Source organism: Dromiciops gliroides, chromosome 3 (genome assembly GCF_019393635.1).
Source record: "Dromiciops gliroides isolate mDroGli1 chromosome 3, mDroGli1.pri, whole genome shotgun sequence".
NCBI lineage: Eukaryota > Metazoa > Chordata > Mammalia > Microbiotheria > Microbiotheriidae > Dromiciops > Dromiciops gliroides.
Window position 1 is genome coordinate 95,716,738 of NC_057863.1, and position 21,282 is coordinate 95,738,019.

At 39.8% G+C, this 21,282-nt stretch overlaps 1 protein-coding gene and 1 non-coding gene across 3 annotated transcripts in view; both read left to right on the top strand.

Moving 5' to 3' along the window:
• MTRF1 (mitochondrial translation release factor 1) overlaps positions 1 to 21,282 on the top strand; it is a 32,960-nt gene that overhangs the window by 10,633 nt on the left and 1,045 nt on the right. For both annotated transcript variants that reach the window (XM_043995746.1, XM_043995748.1), the window contains exons 5-9: positions 3,103 to 3,210; positions 5,152 to 5,324; positions 10,817 to 10,934; positions 18,825 to 18,961; positions 19,646 to 19,744. In XM_043995746.1, the coding sequence (XP_043851681.1) occupies positions 3,103 to 3,210; positions 5,152 to 5,324; positions 10,817 to 10,934; positions 18,825 to 18,961; positions 19,646 to 19,744 (635 nt within the window). The remainder of the gene's footprint in view (positions 1 to 3,102; positions 3,211 to 5,151; positions 5,325 to 10,816; positions 10,935 to 18,824; positions 18,962 to 19,645; positions 19,745 to 21,282) is intronic.
• On the top strand, positions 16,368 to 16,474 carry LOC122752170. The gene has a single exon (XR_006355964.1). It is a non-coding gene; the product is annotated as a U6 spliceosomal RNA (small nuclear RNA).

Below are 21,282 nucleotides of genomic sequence, written 5' to 3' on the forward strand. Positions count from 1 at the left end.
AAAAACAAAAACAAATACCAAAGGCATCCTTGAGGAGGGAACAAGGAAAATAATACCATACAGTGGTACAGTGCCTTATTTTCAGAGCAGTTTTATAATAAAGGGGCAGCCTGAAAGATATGTGGGGAACAAGGAAGGGTAGTCTCATCTGCTGTCTCTTGGACTCTGTTGAAGTATGCTCAAGAACTGGAGTTTAGCTGTAACTGGTCAGTGATTTTTGATATGGCTGACCTGAAGAATATCATAAAAGTATTTTATTATTTTCCAGTTACATATAGAGATAGTTTTCAACATTTGTTTTTATAAGATTTCTAGTTTCAAATTTTTCTCCTTCCCTTCCCCCTCCCCAAGACAACAAACAGTATGATATAGGTTATATCTGTACAGTCACATTAAACATATTTCTGTATTAGTCATGCTGTGAAAGAAGAATCAGAGCAAAAAGGAAAAACCTCGAAAAAAATAGAAGTAGTATGGTTCAATCTGTATCTAGATTCCCTAGTTCTTTTTTTCTGGATTTGGAGAGCATTGACCTGAAGAATATCAAAAGAGAAGGATGTCTGAAGGATTCAGGTAGAAGTCTGCATGCCGAGCCAGCTGAAGTTGTGAGGAAATACCAAAATGCCCCATCATTTTGGGTTGAGTTAAGAAATTGAAATGACACATGTAGAACTATACCAACAGTTAAGTAATAGCAGATGGCAATTTTTCTGTATTCAATCAGGGATAAACAGAAAATGTGAAAGCACCATAGCTAATTTGTTATCTCATCATGAGTTGTATGAGGTTTCTATTAATACCATTGTTTTTGAGTTTAAGAAGGAAAGGCACATTTTTGAGGGCATAATGAGCAGGTAGTGGTTGACTGTGGGGCTAGCCTCAGCTGTACTTTTTAGTATATTAAGCTTGCTCTCTAGTTCCTTTGTTGTTGGTTTTTTTGCGGGGGGAGGGGGGAGTTGGGTGAGGCAGTTGGGGTTGAGTGACTTGCCCAGGGTTACACAGCTAGTAAGTGTCAAGTGTCTGAGGCTAGATTTGAACTCAGGTCCTCCTGACTCCAGGGGCGGTGCTCTATCCACTGTGCCACCTAGCTGCCCTTCTAGTTCTTTTAAAAAAATGTTTATTTACATGATTGTAATGTAAAACCTTTATCAGACTGCTTGCTGGCCTCAGGTTGGGGGAGGGAAGGGAGATAAGAGCAAAATCTGGAACTAAAAAAAAAAATCTTTACATGTAATTGGAAAAAAAATTTTAAGAAAATAAAATTTTTTTCAATGTTTATTTATGTTTTTAAAAATACTCCAAATTTAATATACACTAAAATTTAAATTGAATCCTTATTTAGAAGAATGGACTTAGAAATATGATCTAGGGGGCCTCAGACACTTGATACTTACTGGCTGTGTGACCCTGGGCAAGTCACTTAACCCTCATTGCCCTGCAAAAAATAAAATAAAAATATGATCTAGTTTATGGAACTTTTTCCATGGAGGAAGAGGAGGAAATAAAAGGGGGAAGGGGTTGGTCTGGGGAGGAGGGCAACAGCAATTTCCCAGCTGACCTCCTGGCAACAGATGCTTAAGCCTTCCCTCTTGCTTTACCAGTGATGGTGGGAGGGGAAATACACAATATTTTTGTCTTAAGTACACCTACACAGCTTCTCACAGGAGCAAAAGGACTCCCCTTTCAGATGTTTCTCTATCACCTACCCCTTTTTTTTCTTTTCTTAAAAAAAAATTGTATTAATGATTTTGGGGGAACATTGCTTTCACTTCCCAGTAACTTCCCCCTTGCAACAAAGAGGTAAAAACACATTGACTGTATCTGATGACATATTCACCATTCCACACTTATAGTCCAGCATCTCTTTCCTGAGAAGAATGAGGCATGCTCACTAAAGCCCAATCCCCACAGTGTTTCTGATTCTATCATTTTTCTTTTTTTTCTTTTTTTTTTTTTAGTGAGGCAATTGGGGTTAAGTGACTTGCCCAGGGTCACACAGCTAGTAAGTGTTAAGTGTCTGAGGCCGGATTTGAACCCAGGTACTCCTGACTCCAGGGCCAGTGCTCTATCCACTGCGCCACCTAGCTGCCCCCTATCATTTTTCTCACATAAAATTTTTAAAACTTTTTTTTCATTCTCAGTGAAAAAGTTTTATTTGACCCAGGGTTTAATTCTCAAGATAAGCATCCAAAGAAGAACAATAGAGATGAAAAATTCTAGCTTATTTCTCATGAAATTTCTTTTTTTAATCATAAAAGTATTTTTTTATTTTCCAGTTACATGCAAAAATAGTTTTCAACATTTGTTTTTATAAGATTTCTACTTCCAAATTTTTTCTCCCTCCTCTCCCCCCTCCCCAAGACAGAAAGCAATCTGATATAGGTTATATATGCACAGTCACATTAAACATATTTCTGCATTAGTCATCTCATGAAATTTCTAAAACCTTTCAATTGCTTTTCAAAAACTTTTTCCCCTGTGATCTACCTCTTTGATATCTGCCTGTTAAGTCACTGGGAAAAGCTAACAGGTACAAGAGCTAAGTAACAACAACAATAATAACAGCAATAATAATAACTATAATTGTTGTAATGATAGCTCGCATTTATGTAGCACCTACTTTGTGTCAGGCATTATGCAAAGCACTTTTAGCCCTGGCTCTACTTGACAGAGTACAGGTTCTAGAAGGTCCAACCAGGCTGTAAAGGCTTCCAGGCCAGTCCCAATAATGTGCTTTGTATCTGGTATCCAGAACTTAGCACAATGCCTGGCACATAGGAGGTGCTTCAGAAGTGCGTGTTGATTTGCCTTGGTGACTGACGACCAGTCTAACTCTCTTTGGAGAAACTCATTATCAGTTTGTCCACAGGGTGATGAGCTTTTGAGCCCTAGCACCTTGCAAAGGTTCCACCAGTTAAGGCTATAGAGAGTGCAGTCTGCATAAGTACACCAGGTGTTCACACTAACAAAACACTGGGTCCTTTCAGTTAAGCCAGGAGCCCTGCAGACTTCAGAGGAGGAAAATATAAAGAGGTTTTTGTTTTGTTTTGTTTTTTTCTAAAAAGTTAGTGCCAACTGAATCTCTCTCTCTCTTTTTTAAAGGTGATATCTGCCAACAGTTTACCAGAGAAATATTTGAAATGTACCAGAGCTATTCTTGTTACAAAGGTTGGAACTTTGAGATTCTAAACTACACCACAGCTGACTATGGTATGAACTGTCAGAGTATTCTCCTGTTCTTTGAAATGTGCCCATCTTCTCTCTGATTTACCATCACTGTGACTTGAACAGTTTTTGAACTAGCAAGGGAGTTACATATGAAGCTTTACAGAGCAAGGGGAAAAAAACATCATTTTTGCCTTCAAGGAGTTTATCATTTGAATGGGAGAGACACTGAATAAGCATGAGTTGAATGCCCATTATATGTTCCACATTGTGTCTGAGGTTGTGGAGATAAGGATTTTGTGTACAGTCTGATCCCTTCCCTCCAGAAACTTAAAGTTCAATTAAAATTTAAAAGTATTAATTGTGTGTTTATTGAGTTCTATTGACAGGCATTGTGGCATAGTAAAAGAGAGCTTACCTCAGAGCCAGAAAGGCCTCTGTTCAAGTCTGTGTGACCTTGGACAAGTCACTCACCCCTTGGAGCTCTAGGAAAGTCTGATATGAGCAAACTTGGCCACTTATGCCCCTGTATCTACCAGCTGGCCCTAGACTATGCTTCAGCATGATTCCCCACTCAGTTGTATAGCCAGGTTATCTCATCATCTGCCTGCCCACTCTCTGTGTACTCACCCCTACCTCCACAAAAAAAAAATCTTTTTCCTAGTCATCACTCCCCAGTATGTATTGTCTTCCCCAATTAGAGTGCAAGCTTCCTTGAAGACAGATGTATTTGTCTCCCTAGGAGCACTTTGCACAGTGCCTAGCACATAGTAATCTCAGAGAAAGTGCTGACTTGCATTGGCAGTGGGAGTTTCTTCTTTCAGGAGGGCACAACACTAGTGAAATAGTCATAATGATAACAAGCCTTTACCCAGGCACTGTACTAAGCATTTGACAAATATTACCTCATTTGATCCTCACAACATCCCTGGGAAGTCCATGTCATTATTATCCCCATTTCATTTAAAGAAAGTGAAGCTAGATAGTTGGAAAATAAAAAAATACTTTTATGATTTAAAAAAAAAAAAAGAAACTGAAGCAAAAAGAGGTTAAGGGATTTGCCCAAGGTCATACTACTACTACATTTCTGAGGCTGGATTTGAACTCAGGCCTTCCTGACTCCAGGCCTTATGTTCTATACACTGAACCAAATGCTTGAAGACAGCTTCAGTTCCTATCCCTATCCTTTGTTTTGTTTGTGAAAAACAAGACTTGAGTTAAAATTTGGTTTTAGACATTTACTGACTGTGTGACCCTGGGCAAGTCACTTAACCTCTACTTGCCTTAGTTTCCTTATCTGTAAAATGGAGATATATAGCATCTCCCAGGGTTGTTGTGAGGATAAAATTAGATGCTGTATATAATGTGATTTGCCAACCCTAAAGCACATAGATGACAGTTATTATAATGATGGCGATGATGGTATTTGATTCAGTGCTTGGCAGAACAAGCTGAAACTGAAAGTAGGGGGAGATGCTTGGATCCTTCTTGGATTACAAGAACTCAACCCTAGCTAAATTCCATTACTTTCTTTCTTTCCTTTTTTTTTTTTTTGGTTGGGCAATGAGGGTTAAGTGACTTGCCCAAGGTCACACAGCTAGTAAGTGTTAAGTGTCTGAGACCAGATTTGAACTCAGGTCCTCCTGACTCCAGGGCCATTGCTCTATCCACTGTGCCACCTAGCTGCCCCCATTACTTTCTATTGATGATCTGTGATCTTCCTGGAAATGATCAGAAGTTGATATACTATAGTTCATTTAAGAATTTAAAAACCTGTTATATTAGTCAACGTTATTAAATAATGTTACTGGGCATCCCTCTTGCATGCAAGCCCCCAGTCAACAGAGCACCTGAATTCAAAGTTCTGGTCTTTAAGGGTTTATCATTCACTAAACCAGACCTTAAATAAGATCCACCTAGGCCTCAAATCCGTGTTCTGTTAGAGTTGAATGGATGTATAACCCTTGCTTTTCTTTGCATTTAAAGGTGGGTTGCACCATGCAGCAGCTCGAATTTCTGGTGACAGTGTCTACAAATATTTGAAGTATGAAGGTGGGATTCACCGAGTTCAGCGGATTCCCGAGGTTGGCCTCTCCTCAAGGATGCAGCGCATCCACACGGGAACGATGTCCGTTATCGTTCTTCCTCAGCCAGATGAGGTAACCTCACTAAGAAGACAGTCTAAATGGGCATTGTGAACAAGACTTTCCTTTTCTGGGAGAATAGGTTGTTTTCATGATCTCAAAATGTGTCCCATAACCCAAATTGGCAGCCTTCAGCTTTTCCCAGAGTGAAGATACTGTCAGTGAACCAAGAAGCATTTAGGAAGTGCTCGATATACATGAGGCACTGTGCAAAGTTCTGGGGATACAAAGCAAGACAAAAGCATCATCTGTCTTCAGGGAGTTCACATTCTAATGGAGGAGATGACAGGCAAACAGCTACATACATGCTAGTGTGAGTGGGAGGTGATCTCAGGGCACTAGTAGTGGAAGAGATGAGGAAAGCCATTTGATAAAAAGGTGAGACTTGATCTGAATGTGGAAGGAAGTCGGGGAAGCTAAGAAGCAGAGGTGAAGAGGGGGAGCATTCTAGGCACAGGGGACAGATGGTGAATAAGGACAGAATTGGAGATGGAGTGTCATGTGTGATGAACAGCAAGGAAGACAGTGCTTGTTCTATTTTAAGCGTATGTGGTCTTGGGGCAGCTAGGTGGAGCAGTAGATAGAGTGCTGGGTCTGGAGTCAGGGAGACCCTGAGTTCAAATCCAGCCTCAGATACTTAGTAGCTATATGACCCCCAGGCAAGCTACTTAACCTTGTTTGCTTCAGTTTCCTTAACTGTAAAATGGGGATAATAATAGCCCCTATCTCCCAAGGTTGTTGTGAGGCTCCAATGAGGTAATATTTGTAAAAGCGCCTGGTTTTGACTAGCTAGCTTTTTTTTTCTATTTTATTTTTATTTTTAATTTTTCTCAATTACATGTAAAGATATTTTTTGAGTTCTAAGTTTTTCTCCTACTCTCCCTTCCCTCCCCCCTCCCGAGGCCAGCAAGCAATTTGATATAGGTAATACAGTATAATCATGTTAAACATATTTCCACATTAATCAGAACAAAAGTAAAACAAAACAGAAGAAAAAAATTTTTTTTAAAGCACAAGAAAGAATAAACAAGAACAGTAACAAAAAGGCAACAACAAAAGTGAAAATAGTATGCTCTTGGGCTGCATTCAGACTCCATAGGTTTTTTTTTCTGAAAGTGAAGAGCATTTTCCACCAAAAATCTTTTGGCATTATCTTGGAGCATTGCATTGCTGAGAAGAGTTAAGTCTCTCTCAGTTGATCATCACATAATGTTGTTGATAGTGTGTACAGTGTTCTCTTGGTTTTGCTCATTTCACTCAGCATCAATTTATTAAGTCTTTCCAGGTTTTTCTGAAATCTGCCTGCTTACCATTTCTTACAGCACAATAGTATTCCATGACATTCATATATCACAACTTGTTCAACTATTCCCCAGTTGAGCATCCCCTCAATTTCCCATTCTTTGTAGATAGCTCTCTATGACATTCCAACCCAAGGAGTCACTGAGTCACTAACTTGAAAACACCCAATGACAGGGAACTCTATGTCTGGAAGCAGACCATTCCACATTTGGACAATTCTAAAGAGAAGAAAGTTGATATTTAAATCAAAGGTAAACCTGCTTTTCTATAACTGCCTGCTGCTCCTCAATCTACCTTCTGGGGGGGGGGGGCAAGTCTAAAACTGCTACCATGGGAGAATCTGTCCTATATGTGAAGAAAACTGTCATGTTTCCCTCCAGGGTAAACACTCCCTGTTTCTCAAAAGATCCCATCATTTAAAGTTTCCTGACTCTTCTGGTCCATCCCCGCCCCCCTTTCTGGAAACACTTCAGCTTATCAATGACCTCCCTAAAATAGGGCTCTCAGAACTTGATGCAATTCTGCAGATGTGCCAGAGCAGAGCAGGAGCATCACCCTCCCATCCTGTGAACACTGCACCTCCATTAATGCTGCCTAATGTTGGGTCAGCTGTTTGGCTACGGTGGCCACTCTTGTTTCCTTTTGTGCTTTCAGTCCACTAAAACCCCAGTGTCTTTTCTTGTAAAATGTGCTCTGGTGATGCCTCCCCTGTGCTTGTACTGTTGGTTTTCTTAACCCAGGTGTAAGACTTTACATTTATCTTCCATTGAAGTCCTGCTTAGATTCCTAATTGTTTTTGGTTTTGTTTTTGCAGGGCAATGAAGGTTAAGTGACTTGCCCAGGGTCACGCAGCTAGTTAAGTGTCAAGTGTCTGAGGCTGGATTTAAACTTAGGTCCTCCTGAATCCAAGGCCAGTACTTTATCCACTGCGCCACCTAGCTGCCCCTAGATTCCTAATTGTAATGTGGAAGTGATCCTCTCTCGAAGGCTCCATACCAGTGAAACATAAGCCCTGGAAGACTGGAAAGACTTAACTAGAGGTCCAGCAATGGACCACTTGAGCAAAATTTAGTGAGGTTCCCCCACAAAAGTTGAGCTACTAGGTGAAGAAGATATGTCTATAACAACTAATAAAACCATCTATTAAGGTATAGAGGGTTGTGATCTGCTATAATATCCTGTATCCATAGTCTCCCACCTCTCCCCTGAGCAAGGTCTGTTTCACTATCTGTCTTCCAGGATCAAGATTATTCAGTGTAGTCACTCAGAGTTTGCTAACCCCATCATTTTAAAGGATACATCAGGAGCCTCCTAAGGTTTCCTTCCTTTCTCCTTGTTGGCCAGGATCAGGGTGAACAGCTATTCCTTTGATCACTTTCTCTAACTTTTCAAGAAGGAAATTATCAATAAGGCAAGTCAAGATTTTATCTATCCATAAATCTTTTCTCCCTTTAATATGAACTTCCTGTTATCCAATTTTGTTCTCTGTCCTTAGTCTGAAGAACATTTTTCTTCATACAGAAAGCAAATAAAATAAAATTTATATAGTTCTGACTTTTCTTTCTGGTCCATTATCATTATCCCATCTACCCTGAGCAATGATTCTGTCTCTTCTGTGACTTTGACAGTTATCTATATGCAAATGTGCAATTATAGGTAAAAAACACAGTGACCTTGTCAGTTTAATGGAAGGAAGGATATTTGACCTCATACATATCACAGAGAGTTGGTTGGATGGAATTCATGACTATAATTTGGCTCTGGAAGGTGATATACAAACATGTGTATATATGTGTGTGTGTACATATATGTGTGTGTCTGTATATATGCATGTATACATATATAATATACTTTATTCAAAAGATATAGACTAGACACAAAAGATGGGTATAGTAGCATATGGTAGCATATTATGACTAACTCCTCCTTAGAAGACATCTTGGAACTTGAAAGGAGAAACATGGTGGAAAGCATTTGGGTGAAGATTAACAGAGGTAGCAACAAAAACTATATTGTTGCAAGGATATACTACAGACTTTCTAATAGAAGGAAGGAATGAGATGAGGAACCTAGAAAAGATTATAAACTTGGACTGGAAACACAATATTGTAGTGATAGAGATGTTCGACTAGAGGCTGGTATTCTCTCTGCCAAAAAAGCAGAGGAACTGATAAATTTGTGACTTGCCTTAATGATAAATTCATCCTTCAAAAGATGGAAGAAGTGATTTGGGAACTGCTAAACTGGGCTTAATTCTGATGAACAAGAAGAAACTTAGTGTTGAATTAAGAATGATATTGTGAGGGGCAGCTAGGTGGTGCAGTGGATAGAGCACCGGCCCTGGAGTCAGGAGGACCTGAGTTCAAATCCGACCTCAGACACTTGACACTTACTAGCTGTGTGACCCTGGGCAAGTCACTTAACCCCAATTGCCTCACTAAAAAAAAAAAAGAAGAAGAAGAAGAATGATATTGTGGGGGCAACTAGGTGGCGTAGTGAATAGAGCACTGGCCCTGGATTCAGGAGGACCTGAGTTCAAATCTGACCTGAGACACTTGACACTTACTAGCTGTGTGACTCTGGGCAAGTCACTTAACCCTCATTGCCCCACCAAAAACAAACAAACAAACAAAAGAATGATATTGTTGGGGCATGTAAGCATTTCCTCATAAAGTTATTGATTGAGAAAGAGAAGGAGGCTGGGCATAGTCTTGTGCTCCTGAGATGTCAGCAGAGCCAGTTCCAAGGGGCTCCTAAAAAGGTTGTGTGAGGTCCAGTGCTATAATATTATGCAAGGGAAGTTAGCCAAAAGAGAATGTAAAGCCACCAAGAATTAAATTCTGAAGATAAGCAGAAATAATTTCTCTGCAAATAAAAAAGGGAAGCTGGTTGAAAAGAGATTTGCATATACAGGAAACTTGTTGACAAATTCAGATTGTGAAAAAATGTGTAGAAATTATGGAAGGAAAGGTAGGCAAAAGCATTGAATGCAAGAGTAATATCAGAGCAGATTACAACCTATTCATCTATCAGAGCAGATGTCTGCCTATCTTGTGCCACTCTTATCGATGTTCTCCTGTAAATCCACCACAGGGGTCTACCCAATATCTCGGGGACCTTCTTCTTATCCTCTTAACATCACATGGATATTACTTGAGCCTGTAGACACTTCACTGGTTATCACTTACTCTTGTTGCATGATTGGCCTACCTTTTTTTCCCTGGAATCATAGAAACATAGATTTAAAGCTATAAGGGACTTTAAAGGCCAACTAGTCTGACTCTTTCATTTTATAAATTAACTGAGACCGAGGAGAGATAAAATAATTTGCAGGTAGTAAGTGGCAGAGACAGGATTTGAACCCAAGTCTTCTGACTCTAAATTCAGCACTATTTCCACTTGACCACATTATTTACACTGCTTCCTCTGTGTTTTCATTTGTAAACTGCTCAGGATCATCATTCATTTCTTTATTGCCCTTTGGGTTGTCTTTAGCTTCAGTTCTTTGGAAGGAAGGAAGAGACAGGGAACAGGGGTGGGGAGGAGGAAGGGGGAGGGAGAGAGGGAGGCACCAAGGAAGGAAGGAAGGAAATAAGCATTTATTAAGTGCCTACTATGCATTTTAGATGCTGTAATAATATTACTAGAATATTCATATTCAAAAAATTCTTGGGGGTGGCTCGGCGGCACAGTGGATAAAGCGCCGGCCCTGGATTCAGGAGTACCTGAGTTCAAATCCGGCCTCAGACACTTGACACTTACTAGCTGTGTGACCCTCGGCAAGTCACTTAACCCCCATTCCCCCACAAAAACAAAAAAACGAAAAATTCTTTGTTGTTTAGGAATACCATTTTAACCCTGAATTAGTAAAGCTTATGAAATATTAGATTACCTGTCACTTGATTACATTCAAAATTAGTGTCTCTAAATAGCAAGCAATTGGAATACAATGTTTATGATAATAATTTTTTATGAGTTTTTTTTCCTTAGTCTTAGGTAGTGGTAATAATAAATTACTATATTTTACTAGCTGTGTGACCCTGGGCAAGTCACTTAACCCTCATTGCCCTGCAAAAAAAAAAATTTAATAAATTATTTTATTGTAAAACATCAATTTATTGAAAAATATTCAGTATGAAATTATTATTATTAAATAGAAAATTCCACTAAGGGCAGCACTTATCAATGCTTTTGATCCATTCTAGGTAGATATTAAAATAGAACCCAAGGATTTGCGTATAGATACATTTCGAGCCAAAGGAGCAGGAGGGCAACATGTTAATACAACAGACAGTGCTGTCCGAATTGTTCATATTCCTACAGGTAAGTAGATCTTTGCTCTTTTGGATGTTTTCCTTTTATTCCCAGTTAGAATCCAGTGAACTCCCAAGGTGTTTGGGCTTCTTGAAGGTCTCCCCTATTAATTGAATTCAACAGATATTTATTAACCACAGACTGTGATCAAGGCATGGTACCTGGGGCAGCTAGGTGGCACAGTGGATAGAGCACCAGCCCTGGAGTCAGGAGGACCTGAATTCAAATTAGGCCTCAGACACTTAACACTTACTAGCTGTGTGACCCTGGGCAAGTCACTTAACCCTAATTGCCTCACTAAAAAAACAAAACAAAACAAAACCAAGGCATTTTACCTGACCACTCTCCATCCCAAAGGAAAACCTTTACCAGAGGATACATACAGGATGGAGGCCTGATCAGAGACTGACAAAGGGCCTTTAAATCTAGAAGGCTTGACCAGGCAATATAAAAATGAAGAGGTTGGACAGCTAGATGGTACAGTGGATAAAGAACCTGCCATGGATTCAGGAGGACCTGAGTCCAAATCCAGGCTCAGACACTTGACACGTACTAGCTGTGTGACCCTGGGCAAGTCATTTAACCCTCATTGTCCCACCAAAAAAAAAAAAAAATGAAGAGGTTGGCAGCCTAAGCTGCAGCTTAAAAGACAGTTGCATCTTTCTGCTAGTTATTGTGAAGTGTCTCTTGTTATGTCTGCTTGACCTGGCTCCAAAAGCCCCTTCTGTACCTATCCTCTGACCCAGTCCCTAAACTTTAGACTTTCTGGAAACCCTCCTAGGCCTCCTTCCTAAGGATTAGTGCAGGGTTCTTAAGACACCTTTAGTAGTCTGGGGAAGCCAGTGGACCCCTTCTCAGAATAATGTTTTTTTTAGTTTTATCATAAATATATTTTATTATTTTCTAGTTACATATAGAGATAGTTTTCAACATTTGTTTTTATAAGATTCCTAGTTCCAAATTTTTTTTTCCCTCTCTCCCTTCCCTCCCCAAGACAGCAAGCAATCTGATATAGGTTATATATGTACAATCACATTAAACATATTTCTGCATTAGTCATGTTGTGAAAGAAGAATCAGAACACAAGGGAAAACCTCAAAAAACAAACAAACAAAAAGTAGAAACAGTATGGTTCAATCTGCATCTAGATTCCACAGTTCTTTTTTCTGGATTTGGAGAGCATTTTCCATCATGAGTCTTTCGCAACAATCTTGGACCATTGTATTGCTGAGAAGAGTTAAGTCTATCACAGTTGATCCTCACAAGATGTTGATACTATGTACAATGTTCTGGTTCTGCTCATCTCACTCAGTATCAGTTCATGTAAGTCCTTCCAGGTTTCTCTGAAATCTGCCTGTTCATCATTTCAAAATAATATTTCTAAATGCATACAACAAGATACATAGGACTACAAAGGAACCCAAAAGTTAGTGAAAATAAAGTCATAAATTTTTTCCCCAAGTTCACAGACCCTGCCTTCCTTCCCCCCCCCCCCCTCAATCTATCTCAAAACCCAGGAGTTAAAACCCCTGGACTAGTGATATCTTATCTTAGGCTTGTCCCTATCTTGTACAAATACCAGCCCTAGGCAAGGAAGATATAAGGAGTCCTGTGTATCCGTAGTCCTTATATGTTAGTGACTCATCCTAGACATAATCTTATTCATAGTCCAACTTTGACCTTGGCACACCAGTGCCTTAGGGGCTGTGTTTACTATCTGTAAACTTCAGTCTCCTAAAAGCTGGATCTCGTGACTCTCCTTGCCATCTGTTCTCTGATAGAGACTGTGTATCTGTTAGAACCACCAATAACTGTCCTTGAACCTCAGCCAACCCCTTGCCCAATTCTTGCTTAGATGGGTGCCCCTGATCTTGGACTCTTTACAGCCTGCTAGCTGCACTCACATTGTAGCTTTCCTTTCCCTGATGATCTGATATCATGGTTTTGCACCTACTTTCTGGACTTAAGCTGTCATTGGACCCACCCTTGGAATAAACAGTTCCCTAGCTGTGATCCCTCATTTAAACCCCTGGCTTTTATCAAAACCTGCAAGAAAGGCCTGAATGCTCGTTCCTAACTTTCCTGATTTCTTTCCTAATTCTGGAATTGCCCAGGCTTTGTTAGCAGTTTGGTTCCAGTAGGTATTTGGGATAGCAAGCACTTTTAATTTTAGGTATTAGAGAATATAGAATTGGAAGATTTCTCAGAGAACACCTTCATTTTATAGACGAGGAAGTGGAGGCCCAAAGAGATTCAAAAGGCTTTTCTAGGTCAAAGTTAATTGTATAATTGAAACTAATGCTCATTCTCCACCTCCACGAACCCATCCCAATTCCTAAAAGTTGTAACGATTGAAATAACGCCACCTATTCTAGCTAGTCTGTCTAAAATCTAATGAGTGGTCGCCAATAAATTATAAGCTTTAGCAAGAGTTAGACTTTTAAGCATTTATTAAAGAGAATAAGAATTTGGTGAAGAGAAAGAGAAAGGCCTAGATTCATCTATCTATTAAAGGGAGAGAGCATTCCTAGCTCCACTCTCCGCCAGAGTCCACACGAAAAAGAGAGAGTCAGAGCACCAGCCTCCCCCTTCTTCCTCCCACAAGCAAACGTCACTTCCTGATACCAAAGAAAAGACACATGGTCTTGCCCTCAGAGACCTTCTCCTCATTGGGGAGCTTTCCTCCAGTAAGTCTATAGCAGGTGGCGTCATTCCAATCATTACAGTTTCTAGAATTTTAGCCCCTTACAAAGTTATTCCTTACTTTCTCTAAAAAGAAAAATCCTCACTTTAGCTAAGTTATGCCAGTATCTCAATGTCTGCTAGCCCACATGGAGGCCTTGGCCCAGTCTCTATATTGGAAGTATTGTCATGTTTATCATCTCTTACTTGAAGTAGAAAAGCACCTTCTTATGTACATTTAAGTTGGGGGGTTGGAGGGGAAGTACTATAATCCCTCCCTCCAAAGAATGAAACATTAGAACTCCAGCTTTGTGGAACAGAGAAATGAGCCCTGAGTTAGAAGACCTGAGTTCAAATCCCTACTCTGCTATAACAACCTTTATGAACATGGGCAAGTCATTTTCCTTCTCTGGTTCCCTCCCACTCCCCTGTTTTCTCATCTGTAAATTGAGAGGTTTGAACTAAGGGCCCTTCCAGCTCTGATCCTGTGATTCCCCCATTCCTTCCATGCTCAGCTACTATTGGATCTCTAATCCCTGACAACTCTCTAGCCACCTGACTCTTTTTCCCTAAGTATAATATAGAGAGAGGCTAAAATGTTTGTTTGGGGTTAAGCAAGTTGGAAAGATTAATTTAAAACTGTTTTTGTGACATTTAGATGATTCAGTGGATAAAGCACTGGCCCTGTAGTCAGGAGAACCTGAGTACAAATTTCAACTCAGACACTGTGTGACTCTGAGCAAGTCACTTAACTCTGGTTGCTTTTCCAAAAAACAAAAATAAACCAAACCTGTTTTTTAAAAAGATATTAGTGGGGGCAGCTAGGTGGCGCAGTGGATAGAGCACTGGCCCTGGATTCAGGAGGATCTGAGTTCAAATCTGACCTCAGATACTTGACACTTACTAGCTGTGTGACCCTGGGCAAGTCACTTAACCCCAATTGCCTCACCAAAAAAAAAAATAAATAAAAAGATATTAGCTAAACTTTTCGCTTTATAATTTTTTTAATAGTGCCCTGCTTTAGTATCTTAGTTAATTATTTCCCAAATTCCTTTCATTTTTTTACCATTAGAATGCAAAATTTGAGGAAAGTCCATTTGGTCTTTGAAAATTCTATTGTTCTCTCTCATTTATTATAATAAGATTTTCTTTTCTCATTGCTAAATAAATAAATTGGCACTACTTTCCTGGACAATTTATAAGAAAGGCTAACAAAATTATTTCTTACCAAATATTTTTTAGATTCTTTACTGACCAAAAATCATCAAATTTCCATAGCTCTCACCTAATTTTTTTCTTTCCAAAGTCATCTGCTGGGGCAGCTAGGTGGCGCAGTGGATAGAGCACCGACCCCGGATTCAAGAGTTCAAATCCTGCCTCAGACACTTGACACTGGTTGTGTGACCCTGGGCAAGTCACTTAACCCCAATTGGCTCACCAAAAAAACAAACAAACAAACAAACAAACCAAAGTCATCTGCCTCTGGCTATATTACTTAGAATGTACTATCCTTCCTGGAGGTGATCTTTATCTCATTTCAATGTATGTCCTAGAGAATTTTGGATTATAAGAACATATTTTGGTGACTTCTGAGATTCTCCTCTCTCTGCAAATAACTGAGCTGGTCAGTTGGCCAGTTTGCACCTGAATGAGTAGGAATAGATGTCACCTGAGCCTCAGGTGATCCACAGGCAAGAACCAGCAAGGGTCAAGTAACAAGACATGGAACTTGGAGGCTGAGTCAAGGAAAGCTCATTAATCTTGAATTTTCAAAAAAAAAAAAGTTAAAGGGAGCATGTAAAATGCAGAAGAATGTCAGTGAACTACATGCTACCTCAGGCAAGACTATGCCTGTGGTCCCACCTAGGACCACATGGCAGGTAGAATCTAGGGTGGGAGGTCTTACCATTTATTGTGTAATGGACCCTGTTGGCAGCTTGGTAAAGCCTATGGACCTCTTTTCAGAATAATGTTTATTTTTTCATTTGGATTTGAAGGAAGTGCTAAATTTCAGCTAGAGCTTGGTAAATTGGGGGGGCAGGGGGGCGATGAAGGTTAAGTGACTTGCCCACGGTCATACAGCTAGTAAGTATCAAGTGTCTGAGGCCAAATTTGTTTTGTTTTGGGGGGGGGGGTTTGCGGGGCAATGGAGGTTAAGTGACTTGCCCACGGTCACACAGCTAGTAAGTGTCAAGTGTCTGAGGCCAGATTTGAACTCAGGTACTCCTGAATCCAGGGCCAGTGCTTTATCCACTGCGCCACCTAGCTGCCCCCTGAGGCCAAATTTGAACTCAGGTTCTCCTGAATCCAGGGTCTGGTGCTTTATCCACTGTGCCACCTTGCTGTCCCCGAGCTTAGTAAAAATAAAGATGTAATCCCTGAAATTCATCTACTGGGAAGACTAATGGGTCCTAGGCTAAGAATCTCTGATCTAGGTACTAGTTCAGAACAATAAGGAGGACACCTTAGTTCCCCAGTAAGAGTAGTGCTAGCCACAAGCAACAAATTATCGATATGCCTAGAAAAAGGAAACTAAATCATGCAAAAAATGGAATGTCCTGTGTCTAGAGGAACTTCCAGCAAAAAGATCACTGCCAAGTCGGTGACATCAAGTGATAAAAAGGGTGATAGTAGGAGGAAGTAGGTGCAGAATGGAACATGGCACAGTTTGAAGATAAGAGGGGAAAGGATGACAGTGATATTTGGGGTCAGGAACTAGGATCTGGGTTAGGTGAAGACCCATTCAGATATACAATGTCTGTGCTTGCTTCAGCAGCACATATACTAAAATTGGAATGATATAGAGAAGATTAGCATGGCCCCTGCGCAAGGATGACATGGAAATTCGTGAAGCAGATATGCAATGTCCAAAATGTCTATGGCTCAGAACTTAGATTAGCTTGAGATACACAGTTCACAACATTATGTGTGTTAAGGGCTAAAATTCTAGCTAGTCTGTCTAAAATATCTAATGAGTGGTCGCCAATAAATTATAAGCTTTAGCAAGAGTTAGACTTTTTTTTTTTTTTTGGTGGGGCAATGGGGGTTAAGTGACTTGCCCAGGGTCACACAGCTAGTAAGTGTTAAGTGTCTGAGGCTGGATTTGAACTCAGGTACTCCTGAATCCAGGGCCAGCGCTTTAACCACTGTGCCATCTAGCTGCCCCCAAGAGTTAGACTTTTAAGCATTTATTAAGGAAAATAAGAATTTGGTAAAGAGAGAAAGGCCTACATTTGTCTATCTATTAAAGGGAGAGTACATTTCTAGCTCTGCTCTCCACCAGAGTCCAAAGGGAAGAGCGTGAGACAGAGCGCCAGTCTCTTCCTTCTTCCTCCCACTAGCCAACGTCACTTCCTGACGCCAAAGAAAAGACTCCTGGTCTTGCCCTCAAAGACCTTCACTTCATGGGTAGAACTCTTCTATAGTAAGTCTCCAGCAGGTGGCGTCATTCCAATCATTACATGTGCTAGAAATTGTCATACTTTTTTTTCTTATTTTCCCCTACATTGTCCTGTAGTTATAAATCTTTTTTTAACCTCACTTGCTTAAATATGAAAAGAGGGTTTTTCTTTTTTACATAATTTTAAAATTACCTTGTTTTTAAATTAATTTTACCCTGTATCCATCCCCCTCCCAGAGAACTATCCTACATAACAAAGTATATGTGTATATATGTGTGTTTGTATGTGTGTATATACATATATCCTATATGATAGAACATATGTACATACACACACACACACACACACACACACACACACACATATATATATATATATATATATATATATATATATAAAAGGGGCCATGCTTTTTCTTTGTAATTTTGCAACATTCACTTTGATTGTTTTATGGTGGTGGTTCTTTATATGTACATTGTTATTGTCATTGTTTATATTGTTTTCTTGGCTCTGCTTACATCACTCTGCATTAGGTCATGGCGATCTCTATAGCCATCACAATCATCATCTCTTACAGCATAGTAATTATTTCCTTATTTTCACATGCCTCGGTTCATTTAGCCATTCCCCAATTGATGGGCATCTACTTTGCTTCCAGTTTTTTGCAAGAAGGTTTTTCTTGTGTTGGTAGGAAAGACCATAAGATGGGAGAGGGTCCCTGTGTTCAGTCTTGTTGGGGGAAGCATCCAACAAGTAGAATCCTGGGTGTGAAAATGTAGATATGAGTGCCTTCTCTGTTTCTACATGGAGATTCTATGACATGATTTATGCTCATCTCTTTCTCTGTTCCCACTGGGCCTCCAAGTGATTTTTATGTGCATGTTGATTGCGGCCAAAGGCCTTTTTTCTTTTCATCTTTTTTACTTTATAGACTTTTAGAATCTTAGAGATTTGTTCCGATTGGGCCCAAAAGACAGAACTAAAAGTAATGCATAGAAGCTGGCAAAGGGACAGATTTCAGATCTGTAGAGGAAAACAAATTGGAGCTATGTGAAAGTAGAATGTGCTGTCTGAGGAGGTAACAGGTTCCCTGTCACTGGAGGTCTTTCCATTGTTTTGTTTTTTGTGGGGCAATGAGGATTAAGTGACTTGCCCAGGGTCACACAGCTAGTAAGTGTCAAGTGTCTGAGGCTAGATTTGAACTCAGGTCCCCCTGAATCCAGGGCCAGTGCTTTATCCACTGCGCCACCTAGCTGCCCCCTGTAGGCCTTTACGTTGAAACTGGATACTCACTTGAGAGGCATTCCGTAGAAAGGCCTCCTGGCTTCAGAGGTGCCTAGAAGTTGGTAAAAACCCCAGAAGTCATAGGATTTAGAGCTGGAGGGAGCCTTGGGGATCATCTAGTCTAAACTCCTTGTTTTATAGATGAGGAACTCTGTGGCCACAAAGGTGAACTGACTTGCCCCAGAGTTGAAAACCAGGTCCTTTTGTTGTTATTATTATTATTATTATTATTATTATTTTTAGCACTGGGCAATGAGGGTTAAGTGACTTGCCCAGGGTCACACAGCTAGTAAGTGTCACGTGTCTGAGGCTGGATTTGAACTCAGGTCCTCCTGAATCTAGGCCCAGTGCTTTATCCACTGTGCCACCTAGCTGCCCCCTGAAAACCAGGTCCTTTAAACTTGAATTCTAGTGTACTTTCAATTCCAGAGTTTTCTAGTACAGCACCTACCAAAATATTATAACGTAATACAGCATGTTTAATATGATTTCTTGTGACTATTGTTCACTTCCAGAATCTCTGGTTTTTCAGGACTAGTTGTCGAATGCCAGCAACAGCGATCACAGATCCAAAATAAAGATACAGCTTTGCGTGTGTTAAGAGCTAAACTCTACCAGCAGACAGTTGAGAGGGAACAGAGTAAAAGACAGAGTGTTCGAAAACTGCAAGTAAGATATAATTATTTTACTTCTTCCTACTGCATAAAAATTAAACATTTAATTGTTTATCAAATGTATTTTTCCATATTAAATGTTAATATCATGCTCTTTTTTTGTTTGTTTTTTTTGCAGGGCAGTGAGGGTTAAGTGACTTGCCCAGGGTCACACAGCTAGTAAGTGTCAAATGTCTAAGGTCAGATTTGAACTCAGGTCCCCCTGAATCCAGGGCTGGTGCTTTATCCACTGTGCCACCTAGCTACCCCAATGTCATGCTCTTTTAAGGAAATTGTCCATTTGTAAATAGGATAATAATTATTATATATTATATTACATAAATATTATGTCAAGTATATTGCATCATATACAAATAATATATAATAATAACAGTTAGCATTTCTATTTTTATTTGGGCAGGCACAGTGGATAGAACATCAGACCTGAAGTCAAGAGTACCTTTGTTCAGGCCTTAAGATACTTATTAGTTGTGTGACCCTGGACAAGTCACTTAACCCTCATTGCCCTGCAAAAAAAAAAAAAAAGATTTTGGGATTTAATATGCTCTCAATTGAGAGCAGTTTAAGCTCTTTGAAACAGAAAATCAATTAGAAGAACTATATAAGTCACAGCATACGTAGCTGAAAATGCTATAAAACAATATAATTGAGCCATCGATTGCTGCTTGTTTTGACACAGGTGGGAACAAGAGCTCAGTCGGAAAGAATTAGGACATATAACTTCACCCAGGACAGAGTCACTGACCATAGAATCTCTTATGAAGCTCGAGATATTAAGGTATTTCCTCTAAATTTGCTTTATCTAGTCTTCATTTCCAATTAAAGAAACAAATAATTTCTCATGGCTATATTTCAAATGTTAACAAATGATATGGAGTCAATATGTTATTTGTTAGGCTCGCAAAATTTGTAAATGCTTTCATTAGCCTAAGAACATTCCTACCATTAGGATTTATGGGCCCCCTCAGTGCTGATTGGTTAAGAAGCTTTAACCCTGCTCTGTTTTTCTGACCTGGGCCAGTTTGCCCCTCCTTAGGTAACTTGGTGGTCCTCTGTTCCCTGTGGGTCACCAAATTACTTCTGAACACCTGTCCTCAAGTGATTCACCAGACTCAGCCTCCCAGTGACAGCAACAGTAGGGATTACAGGTGTGAATCATAATACCTTGCTATGTGCCTCATTTTAAAGTATCAGTGCTCTGATTTTAAAAACCTGTTTAGGGGCAGCTAGATGGCACAGTGGATAAAGCACTGGCCCTGGATTCAGGAGGACCTGAGTTCAAATCCAGCCTCTGACACTTACTAGCTGTGTGACCCTGGGCAAATCACTTAACCGTCATTGCCCTGCAAAAAATGAAATAAAATAAAGGGGCCCACAAATCTAAATATTGGGGCAGCTAGGTGGCGCAGTGGATAGAGCGCTGGCCCTGGAGTCAGGAGGACCTAAGTTCAAATCCGGACTCAGACACTTAACACTTACTAGCTGTGTGACCCTGGGCAAGTCACTTAACCCAGATTGCCTCACCAAAACAACAACAACAAAAACCTGTTTGTTGACTTTCTATATCAGTATGTAGCCTGGTCATCTTTGTTTTGTTTCCTTACTGTCCAATATGAAAACATAACACTGTGAATCTTTATGCAGATACTGTACAATTGCTGAGCAGTATGGGTCTCAAAAAGGTTCTGACAGTGTAGTTACAAGGCTAAAGAAATCTTTTTGGCCTCAGACACTTGACACTTCCTAGCTGTGTGACCCAGGGCAAGTCACTTAACCCTCATTGCCCTGCAAAAAAAAGAAAGCACTCTTTTCTCGAGAGAATCACAGATACTCAAATAAAAATTGTGATGCACTGATAGTTTTCCTTTTTTGCCAAATGGACTAGTAAAGTGACTCCTATTCAGGCCTTGTTAAAAAAACGGGGAGAGATGGAAAGGTAACAGGGATATATTCTTTCCTTATAACAATTTAACCATCCTCTTTTTGTTTTCATAAGTACCTTTTTCACTATTCTGTTGTACCTGTTCTTACAAAAAATGATTTGTAAAAACATATCTTTTGTGCCTCTCTCTGATCAGGATATATGTGTGTGTGTATATACATATATACATGTAATATGTACATATTATATACACATATACATGTATATGTGTGTGTTTTTTTTCCAAAGTCCCTACTCTGAAAATGACATGTGTGAGTGTGTATGTGTGAGATCAGTAGAAATATGAGGCACATGTCCATCTACTCCTGACGATATGGGTCTCACTCTTAAATGAATAAACTGCAGTTTACCTGTCTATCTGTATCCCTCATGGC